The sequence below is a fragment of the Sciurus vulgaris genome, assembly GCF_902686455.1.
Source record: "Sciurus vulgaris genome assembly, chromosome: 7".
NCBI lineage: Eukaryota > Metazoa > Chordata > Mammalia > Rodentia > Sciuridae > Sciurus > Sciurus vulgaris.
In genome coordinates this window covers 64,471,771-64,493,076 of record NC_136467.1, presented here as the reverse complement: position 1 = coordinate 64,493,076, position 21,306 = coordinate 64,471,771, and the positions used below count along the sequence as shown (strand labels likewise).

The 21,306-nt window shown below is 37.4% G+C and overlaps 1 protein-coding gene across 1 annotated transcript; it reads right to left on the bottom strand.

Annotated features, from left to right (window-relative positions):
• Window positions 1–3,189: 3,189 nt before the first annotated feature.
• MCHR2 (melanin concentrating hormone receptor 2) lies at window positions 3,190–19,590 on the bottom strand (the record flags this gene model as incomplete). The annotated part of the gene is made up of 5 exons (XM_079148656.1): window positions 3,190–3,975; window positions 6,270–6,389; window positions 8,883–9,077; window positions 14,506–14,715; window positions 19,409–19,590. 5 exons carry the CDS (start codon window positions 19,588–19,590, stop codon window positions 3,660–3,662), a joined length of 1,023 nt encoding a protein of 340 aa, XP_079004782.1. The 3' UTR covers window positions 3,190–3,659.
• Between the last annotated feature and the right edge of the window lie 1,716 nt (window positions 19,591–21,306).

Sequence of the window (21,306 nt, the reverse complement as noted above, 5' to 3'; positions counted from 1 at the left end):
GTTTTAGGCAATATTTTTTTTTTTTTTGTTAAATTTTCAATGGAGCCCGTACAGTGACTTCAAAGTAGAGGTTCTGTAAGTATGATGAATCTACAAACACCAGAAATCAAGATAACAATTAAGCATAGGGTTTTGAATGGACTATAGCTGTATCTGAGTTAAGTGTGGCGATTTCATGCTGTCCCTGTAGGGTGAAGTCATAAAGGAGTCATAGCCTCAGTGCTGTTCCTTAGTGAGACAGGAGGCTCCTGGAATGAGCTAAATTCTTGATGCATGGAACTGTGAACAAAAAATTGCAGAAGAGAAAATATTGCTAAATTCTTTATTTTGTTTTGGGCTAATTTTGTAGAACTCTTTAAGTGAGTGGAAAATTAACATATGCCATCCTGACAAGAAATCCAAGTAAATTATGAAGAGGCAGTTATTCTAATTCCATAACTTTTAAAACATAATAACATAATCTTGATTTACTCTCTAAACTCAAGAATTTATTATGGACATGAAGGGTTAATTGTAATTATCTTAGTATTGTAATTGTTTTCCAGGGTCCCACAAAGGAGGGATTGTGGTATGGTTTGTTGGTCTCTAGCTGCCCATTGTTCATCAGTTACGGACACATGTTAGCCAGTGTTAGAAGTAATTCTACCTATCTGGGATACATTCTCCTTATTTGATAATCCTAGTATCTTTCAGATGCAAGATTTCATGACCTTGTGACATTATTACCCATGAAAAATAGTAATTCCTTAGACTTCAAAAATTATACAAGGGCTTAGATTTCTAGGAATATGGTAGAATGGGTGTCTTCAAACTATTGGCCATATTTAGACACATTTTACTAAGTATAAAATCTTTGATATTGTTCAAGAGAGACTATATTTAAAAACATGAAATCCTTCATATAGGAAAATCTTAAAAGTAGATGCTTACGAGCCAGAAATAAATATACAAGCAATTTTTACCTATCAATTTATTTTAATTATTGAATGAAATTCAAATGAGGCACCTAAAGTTGAATAAACAGGAGGTATATAATTATGATTTTACATAATGAAAAATGCTTTGGTATTAATTGCATGTATATAACTGATCATTACTAATTTTACTTGAAAATAAACATGTACACATATAATGCACAAAAATAAAAAATACATATGGAATCTCAAACCACCTCTGTAATCTGCATAGAAATATGCTTATGCATAGAAAAAAATAAAGGCACAAAAATGAATTTAATAGTCACCCATTTTATTTTCTACTTTGATTAATGTTAGTTTTTTTTTTTTTTTTACAACTTTTAATATATATAAATTAAAATAATTCACTGGCCCATTTATATTTTTTATATATCAGAATTATTTGAGTACTATTGGAAATACTATTAGAAAAATGTCTTGTTGGTTTGAAACCACTTAAATCTTTAAAGTTATAATATTTTTTGTATTAAAAAGGTAATAAAAGGAAACAATCAATGATAACATCTGATTCTGACCCACATTGTTGGGTGGGCGAATGTTAGGATTATTCACTGAATCCAGACTGTTGCACCTTATAAAAGTGAAAATGAAGATCCCTGAAATTGAAGTCATGACATAGCTTTTGATTGAAATCATAAAGGAGCAACCAACCTCAGTGTGGAGCTCCCTGTACCTCAGCTGCAGAACTCAAATGTCTCAGTTATGATCTGTTTGTAAGTTCCATATGGTTATCGGTCTAGGTGTGCATTTAACTATTACATTATTCCAAAATGGTGCCTGAAAGATCTTCAGCCAAAGATTTGACCATTGGGTTAATGCTGGGCTAAAATTAAAATGTTTCAAATATAATTGAGAGATTAAAAATGGAGATCAGTTCATTTAAAAGCTGGTCTCTGTGACACTTTTTTCTAAAAAGGGCTGATTAAAAATCAGTTTCAGATGTCCATAGTTGAACAATTTTATGACCCTAAACAAAGGAGGCAGGTTTACAGATTTTATCCACAAACAAAATTATATTTGCCTTTGTTGAAAAGATAGGCTTTCAAAGCATTCTTTCCTTCCTAACTATATGAAAGGGCAAGTTTTATACAAACTGAAGGAGGAAAAGATAGATATAATTAATATTATGAGTTTGAGGGCTAATTCTTTTTATACCTTAAATAAGCATATGGTTAAAGCTAGTGGGAATGCCTCTTAATGATACTTAATGGCTTGAAGTGAAGGACTATTATTAAAATGCAGATACACTGGTTTCTACAATGATTAGGTATGAGAACCAAGTTAAATTCAAAATAATATACTTAAACTATTGACTACTACTTTCAGACTTTACTTTTGGTGGGTCTATAGGAGAAAGCAAAAGAAACTCTAAGTTACTGACTCTCTCCAGGGTACGTACCATCTGTCAAGGTGCTATAGCAGAAAAGTCAAACAGGAGACCTGGATTCAGCCTAGCTCTTAGGTAGCTGTTCAGCACTAGGCTTATCACAACCTTTCCCAGACTTAGTAAACACAGGTAATGGTACCTCACAGGTTTGTTACATAAAATCTTACACATTGCATGTATTCAATAGATGATAAAGTTAGAACCTGTTATTGAAGGTATTGGATTGGCCCACATGAAACTGACATTTCTAAAGTTATTGCCAAATGGCCAGATTTTAGACCTCACTGTAAGATGGGCCCCTCCTAGGGACCTTGGGGGAGCTAATAAATATTTGCCTGAGTAAATTGAGGGAAGAAGAGACAAATCTTCTTTATAAATCTGTTGATACTCTTCTTTCCAGGAAATAGAGCTTAATTTTTAATTTCCCACTATCCCTTTGAGGTTGGGCTTTGCTTAGGGACTCACTTCCTATGAGCAGAGCAGAGAAAAAGTGTAGGTAGTAATTTCACAGTGGAGAAACCTGCTTACAGTGTGGATGGTAAGGCCAGGCCCTTGGTGAGTTTTGGAGTTGGTGGTCATGCATAGCCATTTTTATCAGTGACTGGTTTATGACATGTGAAATAACATACACAACCATAGTGCTTGGGTATTAATATATCCTGCTCCCTAAGCCCCCAAACAAACCAACATTTATATCTTGCTAAACGAAACATATTAAACTCATTGCATCAAATGGCTTTTTTTAGTCAGCTATTTTGCTGCCGTGACTAAATGATCTGACCAGCACAATTGTAGAGGGAAGAAGAGTTTATTTGAGGACTCAAGGTTTCGAAGATCTTAGTCCATAGAAGGCTGGCTCCATTCCTAGGGGCTCGAGGTGAGTCAGAACATCATGGCAGAAGAGCATGGCAGAGAGAAGTGGCTTGCATCATCAGGAAACGGAGAGTCTCCACTCTCTGGATATAAAATATATACCCCAAAGCCACTCCCCAATTCCAGTCTCCTCCAGCCACATCTACCACTTCAATTAATCTCATCAGGGATTAATTCACTGATTGGGTTAAGGCTCTTAACAATCCAATCATTTCTCCTCTGAACCTTCCTGCATTGTCTCACATGTGAGTTTGGGGGGACACCTCACATCACCAAACCATAACATGGCTACACTATTGTTTCATGAGGTTAAGAGTCACAAATACATGAGAAGAAGGTACCAGCACACCGGTTTGCTTGCTCTTTCTAATCCCAATATCATAGACAATCCTGTTTAGGCTCTTGATGATTCATGTCCTCCCCTAAAAGTTCGATTTCAGTATATTTGCAATATTGTTAATTTCCCTTGGAGTCATTCTCCTTTGAACTTGAGGCAGACGTTTCCGGAAATTTCCACTCAACATGATGTAGAGAAAAGGGTTAATGCTGCTGCCAGCATAGCTGAGGCAGATGGAGAGGTAGTAGCCCACGTAGAAGGCCATGGTGGGCTGCTCCATCTGTAAGTTCACCAATTGTATCACATGGTAGGGAGCGGCACTTAGGATGAAGACCGCCACCAGCACCAGCACCATCTTTGTCAGCTTCATTGCTCTCTGCTTTGGGACGCTGGGATTGTAACTGCCAAAGAGACATTTAAATAGACAGAGCATAAACAGTCATAAAAATTAAGGGGCAGTAATTCTCTAGAACTTTCTGGACAGTTCATAATGCCTTTGCAGTGAAATATAAAGCTCATTTTTATATTCCTACTTCAGAGTATTGTGACAAGAGTTTTTTTTCATTCCTGTTAAAAACTTACCAAAATTTCCAAAGCTAGATCATTTTGAGAAAGAAATAAATAGTACCGAATTATATAATTCAATGTTTGAAATGAGTATACCTGAGTCCACAGTGATAGAAATGCTGTCTTAAATAAAATGAGGGGAGAAGAGACAAACCTTCTTTACAGATTTTTGACAATTCCTTTTATAAGCGATAGAACTTAATTCCTAATTTCTTCCTTCCCACTTCAAGTTGGGCTATGCTTAGGAACTCATTTCTCATGAATAGAGTAGAGAAAGGGGTAAGTAGTGGTTTCACAATGGAGGAAACTGGCAAACTGTACTTCAAGCAAGTGATAAAGCTAACATCATGTTGCTATCCTGTGACTTCTGATATATTGAAATGAAAAGAGTGTTTTTTTTTTTTATCCCAAGTACATAATGGTAATTTAATCATGATAACAATATCAGAAAAAACCCAGAATGCGAAACATTCTATAGGATATCTGACTAGTATTTCTTAAGACTGTGGAGGTCCTGAAAAAACAAGGACACTGTGAGAAACTCTCACAGACCAGATAGCCTGAAGAGATATGGCAACTCAATGCAATTGTTAGTCCAGATTGAATCTTGGAAAGAGGACTTTAATGGAAAAACACCCAGGTGAAGTCCCATAAAGATAGGGTTTGGTTAATAATAACATGCTATTGCCGTTCTCTTTGTTTTGACAAATATATCATGTAATATAAGATGTCAATGGAGGGAAGACTGGGTGAGAGGCATACGGGAAATCTCTGTACTATCTTTATTACTTTTATGTAATTTAAAAAATTATTCTAACATACAAAATATTTTAAATTTTCAAATTTTTTTGATTCATTGTAAATTTCCAAAATTTTACCATGTGTATCACATTTAGACATTTAATAAAAAATTTCTCTAGGACATGATGGAAGCAGATGAATAAGCCTTGGGAATAATATGAAAAAGAGTCAGGGAGCTTAAGATCATTTTAAGATGATGACTCCTCTGCAGTTGATCAGAACAGGCACCAAAATTTCTCTAACTTCTTGCATTTTGAGGTATAACTGGACAGTCTGAGCTTTATTTGATAGGATGCTCTTAGCATTTCTGAAGAAAGTGTTAAGAGCAAACTAAAAGAACTCAAGCATCCCCTCCAGTGGTCCAGATCTTCACCTTCCCCACGATTCCATTGCAACCTTCCCACCAACTCAGTTCCCAGTGATACAGTTAGAAGCTAATTGTTTTTCTGTAACTGTAGTTGTTTTCCTTTTCCATTCCAATAGATGAGCTTTTAAAAATGTAAGAATTCCAAATAATTTCAAGAAGTTAAGCTAAAATGCTGTGAGCCATGAAGACTTAAACCTTTGGTTCCAGGGTTGGTCCCAAATTTTGATTGATGGGTCAAATTGCTTACATATACTTTTAAAAAGTCTTTTCATAGTTAACATTTGGTGTGCAGGGAAACCCAGCAGTCTTGACTTTCCAAAAAAGCAAAAGCAAACAAACAAAAACAACAACAAAACAACCATAAAAATTACTCAAGACAAAATTTAATTTTTTTACCCAACGTGTTATATAATCACTGATATTCATTTGAATAGATTGGTATACACAACTTCAAGTTGAATATAATGAAGTCCTTCATGAGTTTATTGTCATTAGGTAAATCTTTTAGTTTTATTTATTTAGAATTAATCTCCCTCTAATCCTAATGAGACCCTTCTCTTCTAATTCAAATATTAATAAAATCCTTTTCTAGTTAAAATATTGAAAGGCTGCACATAGCATCACAGATATTTACAAATGTATAAAACTGTAAAATATGCCACTAACCCAATTAATGTTGATGACAACTATAAAATTATTCTTTAGATAGAATCTTGAGTTCTAATTAAATCTTTATAAGCTACAGCAATGATTTTAGTGTTATCACTAAAAGATTCTCAAATAGCTGCTTTAGAACATGTCTTATTTTCAGAACATGCCTTTAAAACATATATTATTAATACCTGTATGTCTAAGTGTGGTATGTTTCAAGTGATTATTGCTTAAGGTCCTGTTGAAGGTATCTTAGAATATCTGAATTGTTCTTTTAACAAGTAAAGCAAAATTAAGGCAAACACTTACCATCTAGAGTCCTTATTTTGTTGATACATCTCCCAAGTATAGCATAAAATTAAAATATAGCACATCAGAATCAAGGGTAAAGGAAAAAAGAAAGTGGTTATTGTCAAATAAAGTGTATACCTGTGAATGAGAGAGAGAAAGACAGAAACATAACTGTCATAGTCACTGTCATAGGCATTGACTTTTGTAGTTTATGAAGCACAATTCTCTGATTTTTCAGGGTCCAGTCCTTGGGGGAGGGGCTAAGAATCTTTGGGTGCATTCTCACAGAGAAGTCCTGCTGTTCATTGTTCGCTGACAAGATTCTCTAAGCAAGCCCAAGCCCAACTCCACTGAGTGCAGAGCAGAGCCTATTCATCATTATTTTGATCTTTACTATTAACATTACCAGGTAACAACAGATAGCATTATTATACAGTAGGCACTGGTCTAAGTTCTTTGCATATTTTAACCCACTGAATCTGTGCAACACCATAAGTATCATGCCCTTGGTATCTTCATGTGACAAGAAAAAACAGAGGCACAGAGGGATAAGGGACTTGTCCAAGGTTACCCAGCTTATAAGTGGCTGAGGTGGCATTTGTACCTAGGCAAGCAGTTGGACTCCAGAGCCTTTGCTCATAACCAAGGCTCCAGAGGGCGCGGAGGAGGGCCTGTTGCAAAATCAGCCTGTCTTTCCTCTCTGGTCTTCCAGGGAGAATTCTCAGTTGTGCCAAGTCCATTCTTGTATAGATGCCAGGTGTCCTCCTTCCTGGCAGGACCCTAGCCTTGGTGAAAGGAGGCAGGCCCACATTGGTGGATAGGGTGGCAGAGGATACCCTGGATTGGAGGGACCCTAAATATAGCACAGGAGGTTCAGTCTTAGTTCACCTTAAGGACTTGATTTTAGGAGGAATGACAGAGGTTGCATCCTTAGAACATCCCCATGACAACCACTGACAAAGAGCAGAAGCAGCAACAGTTGTTGATAAAAATAGCTAACCTGTTTTCTTTCTATTTTTTTTTTTTTTTTTGACATAGGCCAAAGTCAAAGGAGAGCACAACCTGAGGCTCACTGTGTGAATGTGCTTTCCTGCTAGGGAGGTCGGACTGTGTTTCTCTTAGTCCTAGTGAAATAGTTATCATTTGGTTGATATTTTATGTTTGTGAGGGCAACAAATGCTGGTGGGAGAAATCGCATACAATCAATTATATACATTGCATTGTTATGAACTGAATATCTATGTTCCCTCCAAATTTACAAGTTGAAAGCCTAACCCCCAGTGTGGGGGAGGGGTGTTAGAAGGGCTGTCTTTGGAGATAATGAGTGTAATCAGTGTCTTTTAAGGAAAGACCCTAAAGGAATAAGGAGAGGCTAGAAGGAGTGGTTGATAGTCGCAACCTAGAAGAGAGTCCTCCCCAGAAACTAGAAACTATGAAAGCACCTTGATCTTGGACTTCTAGCTTCCACATCAGTGGGAGATAAATTTCTTTTGTTTATGAACTATCCAGTCAATGAAATTTATCACAACATTCCAAAGTAAGATATGTACTTATAGGGAGTTTTTTTTTTTTTGTTTGTTTTTTAATGGGATTTGTGGCTTCTATTTCAAATTCTCTCAGGCTGTGTCTACAAAATGCAGAAATGATTTATCCACTTGACAACTGATGAAGTGGGAAAAGGAATCTGCCAGAATGACTTGAGATAATGCATATAAAAGACACCTACTTAGGATGTGCTAAAAAACAATTCAGGTATAGACTCCAGTATTATGTTCAAAGTTTTAAGTAGAAAATATTTGACTTAATTTTTTTCTTTTCAAATTAAGACATAAGCAATGGCTGTGTAAATTGCTTATTAGTTTCCCAGGGGTTCTGTAACAAACTGCCACAAACTGGATGTCTTAAAACAACAGAAATTTATTCTTTCACAGTTCTGGAAGGCACATGTCTGAGATAAAGTTGTTGGCAGGACTGGGTCCTTTTGGAGAAGCTGGAGGAGAATTTGCTCCATGCTTTGTTTTTTTCAAGCTTCTGGTGGTTCCTACCAATCCATGGTGTTCCTTGGCTTATAAACATATAATTGCAGTTTCTGCTGCTGACTCTTCAAACCTCCCCTCCTCAGCCACTGAATTTAAGAATCACCCTAATCCACTATAACTTCAGACTAATTTGATAACATCTGTAAGGACCCTATTTCCAAATAAAGTCACATTCACATATACAGTAGGTTAGAATTTGAATATATCTTTATGGGATGGTCACAGTTCAAGCAAACTACTTTGCCTGTTGGTAGGTTTAAGTCTGGGTACCTCTTAGACCCTTTTGGAAATTGATCTTCTCCCTCGAATGTCGAGTTCCCGCTGTTTGCTCCCATGGGTCTTTAAATACATATTTAAATATATTTGTGCCCACTGAGGTTACATGATTAAATTTGAAATCTTTTTCTAAAGGTTACCCTCTCTTTCAAATCAAACTATCATCTGGATTGTGTAAAGGAGAAAACTAAGCAGAGAGACTGGTGAGAAGAGGGTCCCCGAGGACACTCTTTGAGGCTGCTCACATGTTGACAAGGAGGATGAAGTACTTCACAACTTAATTCAACTCTATTTTTCTTATGTTTTAACAACTTACCAGAGTACATCGTCAGGGGATGTTAAATCAAAAGCACAACTCTCGACACCATCTTTAAATTTGATGACCTTCGAGTAGACCCAGACAGGCAATGCCAGAATAAAGGAAGCTGCCCAAAGGCTCAAATTGATGCGGATAGTCTTGTACTTTGTTCTCCAACTCGTCAGTCTTAATGGTTGGACGAGGGCCAAGTACCTGCAAAGCCAGTTAAGAAGGGTTTGGGAACAATCAATAAAAGCACTGAGCTCCAAAGATGAACAGTTCATGACAAGAGTAAATTATTAGTATTATTATCCTTTCTGAAGCACACCTCTATCATGGCAAAAGAAAGTTATATTTTTTAAGAGCTTGCTGATACCTGTAGAGAAAACAACTCTTGACCCTGCAAGTCTGAATAAACCACTCACTGAAATAGCTGTCACTTCCACGAATACACTGATAATGGTAAAATTCCTCAGTGCAAAATTTTTCTCTACAAAGGTGCTTCTCTTGTAAAGGAGGCTCTGGGAAACAGTGTCTCAAAATAAGGATTTCCTTCAGGAGGAAATGATCCTCTTCCCAGTAGGACTGATTGACATGGAGGCAGGAAGGAGGAAAGCGTGGGAGCTGATGGAAGAATTCACCAGTAGGACGGTTTTATAGTAGGGTCCCTGGGCTCTTGGAGTTTTGCTTCACAGACATCACAGTGAGGATGAACAGGCATGACTAGTGTAGACAATGCAAATTCCTCCAGGAATTTAGGCTAGAGGCCAGAGGGAGGAAATGGGCTAATTTCACGCAAAAAGGTTTTCTTTTTCTTCCATTTTAGGTCCGGGGGAAAAAAAAAAAAGGATGATCATTAATCAAACTAGAAATCCTGACACATCAAATATATTTGGTTCTCCAGCAAATCGAAGAATTTTTCAGAGCTAACTGAAAGCTAAGGGATGAAAAAGAGCTGCAATTCAGAAGGAAGGCCATTTGAAAAAGCAGTTTGCTGGGGCGGGAGAGTAGTTGAAGCAGAAATTAAACAAATGTAAAAAATATTTTTGTTGGTCACAGTTTTTCCCAAGGTTTTGTAGTCTTAATAAAAACTCATGATAATGAAACATTCTATCCCTTGCTCTTTCAAGTCTGTATAAGAGAGGGACATTTTTCACTCAGTTGAGGGACCCTGTGGCATTCAGGGAGGAGTTTCAGCCCCTTCCTTCTGCACACTGCATGTCCATTCCCTGTAGCTTAGAGCAGAAGACCCCCTCCCTCCTTGTTGAGGAAGTTGAAGGTGTAGTGACTGCACAGCTGCCCAGCCATCAATGACTGGAATTAAAGGATAAAGGATAAATGACATCAATCAGTTAGGGAATCTTCTCTGATAACATCCATTCCCAGCCGAAAACCTGTCAATGGCTTTGCTGCCTTCAGATAAAATTCAGAATCTCCTTACCATGACCCACAAGCTCTTTCTCCACCTGACCCTGCCTGCCACCTGAGATGCAACTTGTGCCAGGATCTCTCTTGTCTTTTGTCTTAGTCAGATTTCTGTTACTATAACAAATACCTAAGATAGTCAAGTTATAAAGAGAAAAGGTTTGTTTGGGTTCATGGTTTCAGGGGTTCTAATCTGTGGGTGGTTGACTCAATTGTTTTGGGCCTGTTGCAAGGCAGCACATCACAGTATGGAGCACATAGGGTATCAGAACTGCTCACTTCATGTTCCAGAGGTGAAATAAAAAGGAAGGGATCAGAGTTCCACAATCCCTTTTGAGGACACACTCCCAGTGACTTAAGACCTTCTAGTAGGCCCCTTTTCTTAAAGCTTACACCATCTTCCAACCTAAAGATCAATTCTACTTTGGGGGACATTTCAGATTCAAATTATAGCAAGTTCATTCAAGTTCTTCTCCCTTTCAGGGCCCAGTACACACTATTCTACCTGCCTGGTAGGATCTGCATTCACTTCCTCCTACTCTTTTTTTGAGTGCCTATTTAACTGCCTTCCTCTCAAAGAAGACTTTTCTGACCACCCACTCTATACAATAGCCTGTGACTATCATTGCACATCATAGAACTCTACTTTTCCTTCTTAGGATGTATCACTGTGTGGAAATAAACATTCAGGGTTGGGGAGATAGCTCAGTCGGTAGAGTGCTTGCCTTGCAAGCACAAGGCCCTTGGTTCAATCCCCAGCACCTCAAAAAAAAAAAAACAAAAAAAAAAACAAAAAACATTCAGCCAAGTGATTCTATACTTAATGCCTACCTCAGGAGTCTTGACTACTAATTTAAGTCCACAGTATACCCTGTATCTGGAATGCTTTAGCATGCAGTCCATGATCAGAAATTTTTGCTGGATGAATGAATGAATGAATAGGGAATTCTGGCTTCTACTTACTGTTTTTGGATGTTCTAAAGAACTTACTTACAAAAGTAGTCACTAATGAAAGTTTAGGTAGTTTATATCTGGAGGCAATTAAAAAAAATTTTTATTAGTGCACTATAGTTATACATAATAGGTTCATTTTGATATAATCATACATGCATGGAATATAATTTGCTTCATTTCAGTCCCCAGTGCTTCCACTTTACATCATCTCCTCCTTCCTCCATTCCCTTTCTTCTACTCTACTGGTCTTCCTCCTACTTATTTACTGTTTTTAAAAAACTGTTGTTTTATAGATATACATGGAGGTGGAATTCATGGTGGTATATTTATGTAAGTACATAGCATAGGTTTGTCAATTTCATTCGTCATTTTCTCCCTTTTCTTGCCTCTCCTCTTTCCCCTTCAATTCCCTTCCTCTACTCCATTGATATTCCCTCTATTTTTGTGGGATGTGCCCTTACCTTTCCCCCCTTTTTTCTAGCTTCTGCATGAGAAAAAATTCAACCCCTGACTTTCTGAGTCTACCTTATTTCACATAACATGATGTTCCCCAGTGCCATTCATATATCAAAAAATGCAATAATTCCATTTTTCTTCATGGCTAAGTAAAACTCCATTGTGACTCTATACCACATTTGCCTTATCCATTCATCTGTGGATGGGCAGCTGGGCTGGTTTCATATCTTGGCTATTGTTAGTTGTGCTGCTATAAACAGATGTGCCTGTATCACTAGAGTATGCTGATTTTAGTTACTTGGGATAAATACTGAGGAGTGGGATAGCTGGGTCATGTGTAAGGTAGTTCTATTCCTAGTCTTTTGAGGCATCTCTGTACTGCTTTCCTGAGTGGTTGTACTAATTTAAAGTCCCACCAACAATGTATGAGTGTACCTTCCCCCCACATCCTTCCCAACTTTTATTATTTGTATTCTTGATTAGAGGAGACAAATATTTATTATTTTAGATGTTTATAATTTTTCTGCATTGTTGTGGAGGTAGGAAGCCAGTATTAAATATTCTACACACTTGTAGTTTATTACTAATCAGAGAAATGGAACTATAGTTATTGGAAATACTTGAACTACATGATCAATTAAAGTGGCTGTTAGAATGACATAATAAATATATAAACAATATAGGATAGTGATGGCACCATTTGTTTCTGGCCTTACAAAGAAAACTCCAGCACTCTTTTACAAGATTGCAGATTTGATTGCATTTTTATAAATTTAGTAGGGTTGGAATTATAAGAAATGCCAGGGAACATTTGTTTCTTGCCACATGATCCTCTAGAGTGACAGCCAGCAGAAGGAAAAAATCTGAATGATTTAACTGTGAAGTAAAATTTTAGCATCCTTGTCTATCCAGATTAAAACAAAACAGAGGAAAGTGGTATATTCAATTGTATAAAACAAACACACACACACACACACACACACACACACACACACACACACACAGGCTTACACGTCTGTCAACATTAGGATCAGAAAATTAAAGGAGGATAAATTCCCCTCTAAAATAAAAAGCCAGTATTCTGCACCCAGAGTATGGGTGTGAAGAGGCTTTTATTGTTACTCAAGAATGGTATCAGCATTGGTAAGGCCTGTGCATCAGGTTGCTTTTCTACAGTGGGCCTGGCCCATGCAAGGTCTTCTCCCTGGTGTTGTGACACTGGCAAGCTATGGGCTTTTCTCAAGTCACGGTCAGTATTGACTGGAATGACAAGATCTACACAGTGCAATATTTTAAAAATGTGGTGTTAATTATAAATTGAGAGGCATGCTCTGTATTTTGAGAATTCTTTTACTGAATAGCAGCAGGATATAAAAATGCATAAAATGTTACCATCATTACTCATTTTATCAGAGTGAATGATTTATATGAATCTCACCATTCCGTTGTTTAATCCATTTAAATAACTTTTTATCACTTCTCTACCCAAAAGGCCCACTTGGAAAGATGAAAGAGGCAGAGCTCAGGAAGAAGTCCTGGATGAACTCAGGGAAATTTAGCACACCCTTCAAGACTGACATTCATCCATTTATTAATTCATTCATCAATATTTTTGAGTATCCATGTGCCATAGACATTTGGGATATATTAGTGGACAAAGACTCTGCCTTTGTGAAATCTACAGGGGAATGGCAAGAAAGGCTAGAAAATAAGCAAAACACCTGCTTACATAAATTCACAAAGCAAATTATGTGAGATATTTGAACAAGGGAAAAAGAAAAGGTATATCAGAGCAAGGAGGATCAAATGTGCTTGGTTGGGGTGGGAAGAAAAAGGTAGATGCAAATGTTGAGTGGGTTGTTTTGGAGACAGCACACTGCTGCTGTACATATTATTGTTGTCTTTATGTCTCCATCTGGAAAGGGTAGCTTGGATGTGTTGCGGGGGTCATGGTATCTGGATGATGCAGGACAATTCTAGTGTGCCTGCATCTTATGACAGTAGTGAGATGATTATAAACAACCTGCCATTTCTAAAGTCAGATGGTCTGGGTCTGAACTGGGCTCCACTACTCATTGACTCCATCATTAGCTCCTCAAATGATATTAGCTTACGTGATTGGTGAAAAGGGCTGTGGTACATAGCAGGACACAGGGGAATACATTTGTGTGTGTGTGTGATGTGAAGTGGAAGCATTTGCATTAACCAAACATTACTGTTATGTAAAAGATGGTTTACCTGATGCTAGGAAATTTTTCATAGCTGTAATAACCTGTCCACTCTATTGATTCTTTAGAGCTGCTAGGTGGTAACATGCCTGTGAGACAGTGAACATACCAGAAATAGTCCTGGACAGAGATTGAGGAAACCTACTTAGATGCTCAGCTCTGCCACTAACTCTCTATGTGCCCCCTCAGCACATCCCATAATCTCTCTGGGCCTCAGCTCAGGAAACTCTGATTTACTGCAGGAAAGTTGGGGGGTGGTGGAGAGTTCATTCTGGTTTCTGATATTTCATGATTTCATGATCTTTTTTCTTGCAGTGAATTGCAAATAAAACTGAGATTAAAAAAGAAAGATTAGGAAAACAGAGATTTTAGTATTTTACGTTTTTCCACTAAAAAAGCCTTTGGTGAAAGTTAAAAAAAAAAAATATTCCTAAGTCATCAGTTCTACAATGAAGCAAACAAAGGAAAAAGAGCTTTGCTGTTATAAATGAACATTGATGTTGCTTAACTGGGATGACCCTGGGGAAGCATAGGTGTTTCTGAATTGTACTGGGATATTTCAAAGTCTCTTCACTTACCTGTCCACACTCATTACAGTCATAATGGCACTGCAGGCAAACTGGTTGCAGGTGTCGAGAGCTGTGATGATGGTACAGAGAGGCCCCCCAAACACCCACTGTCCTCCCTGGGCCCACTGGTGAATAAGAAAAGGCATTCCAATGATATGAACTAAATCAGCCACAGCTAGGTTGCAAATATAAATGTCAGGGATTGTTTTTTTCCTGGACCTGAAAAAGAAAATGGAAGGAAATCAAGGATAAACATTGAAAATGTATACCTTCTTCCGCCTATGCCACCTATTACAAAATTTTAATTGCCCTAATGAATTTTAAAAGTTAAAGGAAAATGGACACAGATGCACAAGGAATGCCTATTGTTTTATGTATAAACATTTTGCACTACTTATCTGATTACTGACTGTAATGTTTTAAAAGTATGTCCACAAATTCTTTGATATTCCTTCTAATTAGGTGGAGTCTGATTCCCTTTTTTTGAGTGCTGAACTTAATAAATTGCTTCTGACAATTAGAACATGGTGGAAGAGATGCTGTGTGACATTTGAACTCAAGACATAAAGCACAGTGAAGCTTTGTCTTTGCTCTCTTAGATCACTGTCTCTTGGGGGAAGGCAGCGGCCATGTTGTAAGGATACTTGAGCAACACTGTGGAGAGGTCCACATGGGGGGGAACTGAATCCCCCAACAACCAGCCAGCAGCAGCTTGCTGGCTATGTGAGTGAATTAGGTCCTCCAGCCCCACACAAGCCCTTACATTAATGGTTTCCACTGTGCAATACATTCTCCTCACCAGAGCTGAGCTCACTGTTAATATTTCTAATATTTCAAATATTAGAAATATTCCAGTAGAATTGAATCCAATAGCAAAGAATGAAGACCCTGAAATACAGACAGCAGAGAGAAATCTGAAATAAGTGAACTTGTGGATGGCACTGAGAATGACTCATCCCCTGCTGGGGGACCGGCTGCAATGAATATAATGCTATCTAAATGTAGCATTCTTACCTGCTGGTGAAAAAGTCTTCTGATAGCAACAATTTAAAGTTAAAGTTCAGTTCTTCAAGGAACTGACAAACTCAATAAAAAACAGATATCATATCTCTCTGGGAGGTGCTGTTCATTAATTCAACAAGCATTTCACTGAGCACCAATAATGTGTCAGGCATAATATTGTATTCTGGGCTTATAAAAATCTATTTATAAACTTGGTCACTGAGGAGCTTAGTCTAGATATGTATAAATGAATGATGGATTACATTACAATTTGATGAGATAAAGCTAGCGTCCAGTACAAAGGGCACTAAGAAGGGATCAAGGCTGGTTTCTTGGCAGAGGTGACATCTGAGTTGAGGACAAATGCTGGGGATGCAGCTTGGCACTACAGCACTTGCCTAGCATGCACAATACCCTGGGTTTGATCTCCGGAACTGAAAAAAATATAAAGACCACATAAGAATGAACCCTAAAACCATGCCATAATTGCTAGTTCACTTCAGATCCGGAGCTATTACTCTGGTGTTTGGAAGCTAGTGTATGCCTTCGTTATTCACTGGTTGCAGATTCTATAGTCTGTGAACTTCATTTCTAAACTATCAAATTGTGTGAAACATGAGACAGGGAGAGGCCATATTTTTCCCAGATCCTGGCAATATACACTGTGCGAGGAAATCACTGACACTGAGAAATCACACTCCAGTCATTGCTGATGTCACTAAAACAGGTTTGCTCTTTGCCATGGGAGGTTGATGGCTAACATCAAAATGACCAAGAGGGAAAAGAGATTTGAGGAAAAATAATATGTCAACCAAAAGGGCAGAAAGTGACTGTCCTTGGTCTCTTTTGTCTTCTCCAGGTCGTTGGTGGAAGGAGATTGAGAGGGGACAGGGAAATGGACAGACATTATAGGACAGGTAGAAAGAGTTCCGCACTTTAAAACAGTTATAAATCCTAGACTGTAAATGATATTATTTGCATTTGAATTGGGGTGTAAATCATGAGTGGCTGTTTAGTTCCTAATTGTGGCAACCAGACCTGTGGTCTTTGCTCTTCTTTAGATAGGTACCCGTCATTTGCTGATAATGAATTATGGTAATTCTATTGTTGAGGACAGTGTAGATCATTAGTTAGAAATTAAAAAGAATGAAGTAAAAGTGTTTATGTACAATATTCTATAATAGCACAAAAAGAAATCTGAAGCAATATAAATAACACATTATATTCATAAGACTTTTTTACTAAAAATAGCATAGAAATTAAAAATAATTAAATAGAAATTAAAAAATTCTAACTATATAACTTACATTCTCTTTTTAAGGTTTAATTTACCTTCAGATTTTCTGCTGTCAGACTTCATTAGACTTCTGTCTCTTATGACCCAAACATTTGAAATAAAAAAAAACAGACTTGTGATAATTTTGGCTAATATGTTTTCCATATGGTTAACACAGCCATATCTAATGTCCACTAATTTGAGGAATGATAAAATAAATTATGGTATTCTACAAGAGCACACAAGATATAACACAGCTGTTAAAAATCACTGTTTGGAAGAATATTTAATGAAATGGGAAAATACTTATAATACTATTAAAAAAGAACATTGACCCTGTTTTGAGCATGATTTCAAATTTATTTAAACATTTATTTAAAAATTATGAAGGAATAATGTTAAGTAGTCACAGTGATTACCTATTTGATGTATGATTTTCATCTTATTCTTGGTAGTTTTATGATTGTTTTTCAAAATTTCTATTAAAACCATGTTTACCTTTCGTAGTCAGAAATAACAATATATACTGAGCACTAAATAAGACTAACAGCACATATGTGGGATGCCTTGCTGGCCATTCACCTGATGGTTCTCAAGCCCATTTCCCATCCTTCCTGAGAGCTTTGTTCCCGGGCTCTCTTGCTGACTGGTTGCTGACTAGGTTTGGCCAATAGGAAGCACTGGAGGGTGGGAGGAGAGGAGAAGGCAGGCTGTTCTCTCTCCACTTCATTATTGGCATCTTGGGCAGTGGTTGCATCTCTTCCATGGCTCCCATTTCCTCCTGCAAGTGCATGTCCCAGATCCCACAGGGACTATGACTTCCAAAGGGCAGCCTAGACTCCTGGGGTCTGTAATGCTATCTCTGCTCTTACATTAGTTCCAGGAGAAAGGGAAAGATGGAAAAGTGACAAGTACAACAGGAAAATGGGGGTGAAATAGAACCATTCCAACATCTCTGGCTATTAGTCTTCTACTCAGCACTATTGCCTCTTTGAGTTTCCAAGAATATTTGAACACTGCTATTTTCTTTCCTGGATCTTATTATTTGAACCTTCTCCTACTCTTTTTTTATTTTAATCATTTTTAGTGTTTTGTATTATTTTTCAAAATATTCCATATGTTTAAATCTTATCTTCTTTGCTAGCCTATGAGCTTTTTAGAGTAAGATGCTGCTGTAGCATTTCTTTGGTATTTCAACTGGCAAGCATCATCTATGTCATCATCCGGAGAACTGATCTTGCTCTTAACTAGTCCTGTGGAGGATTCTTCCACCCACAAGTAAATACAACAGCATCTTTCTAATTTTGATGAATTGATTATATTTGTTAGGATGGAGGAAATAGCCTGGAAGGTGGCATCATAGCATCTGGGTCCAATTGCCAGGACTACCATTTAATAGCTCTGTGATGCTGGGCAAATTATTTACTCTTCTGAGCCTCCTTCCTCAAACAGGTATAATAGCAGTACTGCATCTTTGAGGATCAAATGAGTTTACAACTGAATTTTAGTTTTATATGCTCCACCAAGTTTGTTATAGATATAGGTTAATTTAATGCTGAAACATCTATTATGTAGTATATCTTATAAAACACATGAACATGGGCAAGCATTTTAAAAAATGGTAGTTATATGCATGACATATGATTGATTTTTATCATAAATCATATAATAAAAAATTGTCATCTATCATATATTATTTTTTAAAAATATTTTTTAGTTGTGAATGGACCTTTATTTATATGTGGTGCTGAGAATTGAGCTTAGTGCCTCACACATGCTAGGCAAGTGGTCTACCGCTGAGCTACAACTCCAGCCCCCTATCAAATATTATGTTAAAAAAAATTAATATCTTGTGTTGATTAAAAGTAGTAAAACTTAACTGTGAAAATAATCAATACAGCAAAGACATCAAGTATGATGGGGCACATGTGCGTTAATTCTAAACCAATTTTGTCAAGTCCATAGAAAACAAATAACCTGTTCTTATTCTCCAGATAAAACTTTTTGCTCAACTTGAGAGGAAGGAAGAAATGACCTGAAGTGAGGAGGGAGCAGTGGAGCAAAGGCAGGAGGAAGTCCTGGGGTGCAGATATCCCTAGGTTAGGTCTATACTGGGATGGTCTACACAGAGGGGAACAGCTCACTCTCTATGCTCCCTGCATCTTCAGATGCCCAGGTGAGTAAAAAGGATTTTCTTCAACCAAAACAGGTCAGCTTAGGGTAACTCTTATGTCTGTAAAATAAAATAGTTGTGTTGCTTTTTCAACCCCTGTGGGGGCCCCAGCTCCAAAGATTTTGAGTCAATGGGTTGGCAGTGAAACTTCATGTGAGGATTTTTAAAAGCTTCCCAGGTGATTGTAATATGTGGCTTAAATTGAAACTTGTGGCTCTAAAAATTGACTGACCCAGCAGTAAGCACCGGACAAGGTCTTAACCATTTTGAGATCAGCAACTCAGATATTACTTGATGTATGATCAAAATACCTGTAAAATCTTTTCTAATTATCTTAAGCAAATATTTCCTAAACCTGATTTCATTAAGCAAATCCTACAAGGAAAAGATTCACTTAACTTATTTAGGGAGTTTAGAATGTGTTCCCCAAATTATGGAAGAAAAGAAAAAGAAGCCCTTACCTTACTATTGTGAATACAATGAGGATGTTGCCAACCAGCCCTGTTAAACATATAATCCCAATCATGGAAGGAATGATGATTGTATCCACAATGCTGGGGGTTTGAAAAGCAAACTCTTTATTCCAGGATTTGTTTAAAATTTCAGTAGAGGTGTTCCAACAGGTTGAGAGAAATGAATTCATTGTTCATGGGCTTCCAGTGTTAAAAGCTGTGAAATAATAGGAGGTGATTTATTTATTGAGTTTTCCCAATATAGATTTCCTTTTCTTAATTCAAAGAACATTTGTTGGAGCCTGCTTTGCACCAAGATTTCACATGACACAATGTTATTATGGCCCCCCAAAAGCTCATGTCTGAGACAGTGCAAGAAAATTTAGAGGTGAAATGACTGGGTTATGAGAGTTTAACTTAATCAGTGCATTAATCCCATGATACAGATTAACTGGGTGGTAACTATAGGCAGGCAGGGTGTGGCTGGAGGACGTCACTGGGAGTTCATCTCTGGGGTATATATTTTGTCCTTGTTGAGTGGAACTCTCTTTATGCTTCCTGGTGCCAAGTCCTGAGCTGCTTTCTTCTACCACACATTTCCACCATGATTTCGGCCTCATCTCAATCCCACAGGAATGGAGCCAGCCATCTGTGGATGAAACCTCTGAAAGTGTGAGCCCCAAATAAACTTTACCTCCTTAAAATTATTCTTGTCAAGCCTTTTGGTCACAGTGGCAAAAAAGCCGACACAGGATTCCAGGGTAAGTATGATTGGCTCCTATTCATAATGATCCCACAGGTTACCAGAAGAGAAAGTCAACAGCAAAGTACAGAACAGCACAAGAAGCACCATGGTTGTCTTCACACCTTATTGTAGTTCTTACTTTGAGCAGAGCTGATATTCTTTCAGCACACACTAGTACTGGTTGTTTACAACTTATTCCATTCTTATTGCCCTGTGTTTCTATTTGTAGTGGTTAGTATCTTGGCAGCACTCAGGTTGTTAAACATATCTTTGCTGGATAGTGCCTGGTGTATATCCAGTTGATTGTCTAGGATGGAATAGGTAAGATTTCCTCATATGGTCCTTGGACTATCTTGAAGGATAGGAATGGGTAAGTTCAGAAAAGGGTAGCTATAGGAAAGGAAAAATGTTGTGACCTGTGGAAGTACCATGTACAAAGAAGTATACAGGGAGAAATGCCCACTGTTCAACCTAAATATAAACAAGTAAGCAAATAAAAACTAACCAAGCTGGAAAATTATTTGGGCAGAAAACTGTCTAGGTAAAAGACATTTAAAAAATGTCTGGTTTCTGGTAACAATAAATTGGGTTACTTGAATCAATGTTTATAGCAGCTCAATTTACAATAGATAAACTATGGAACCAGCCTATGTGTCCTTCAACAGATGAATGGATAAAGAAAATATGGTGGGCAGGGGATATAGCTCAGTTGGTAGAGTGCCTGCCTTGCAAGCACAAGAAACTGGGTTCAATCCCCAGCATCGCAAAAAAAAAAAAAAAAAAAAAAAAAAAAAAAAGAAAGAAAGAAAGAAAATACGGTACATATACACAATAGAATATTACTCAGCCATGAAGAGAAATGAAATTACTGCCAGTAAATGGATGGAACTACAGACTCATGCTAAGTGAAATAAGCCAATCTCAAAAAACCAAAGGTTGAATATTCTCTCTGATATACAGATACTAACTAATAATAAAGGGGTGGGATAGGAAAAAATAGAAGTACTCTGGATTAGACAAAGGGAATGAAGGAAGGGAGGGGGACTGGGAGTAGGAAAGTTAGTAGAATGAATTGGAAATTACATTCCTATGTTCATATATGAATACATGACCAATATAATTCCACATGATGAACAACCAGAAGAATGGGAAGTTGTACTCC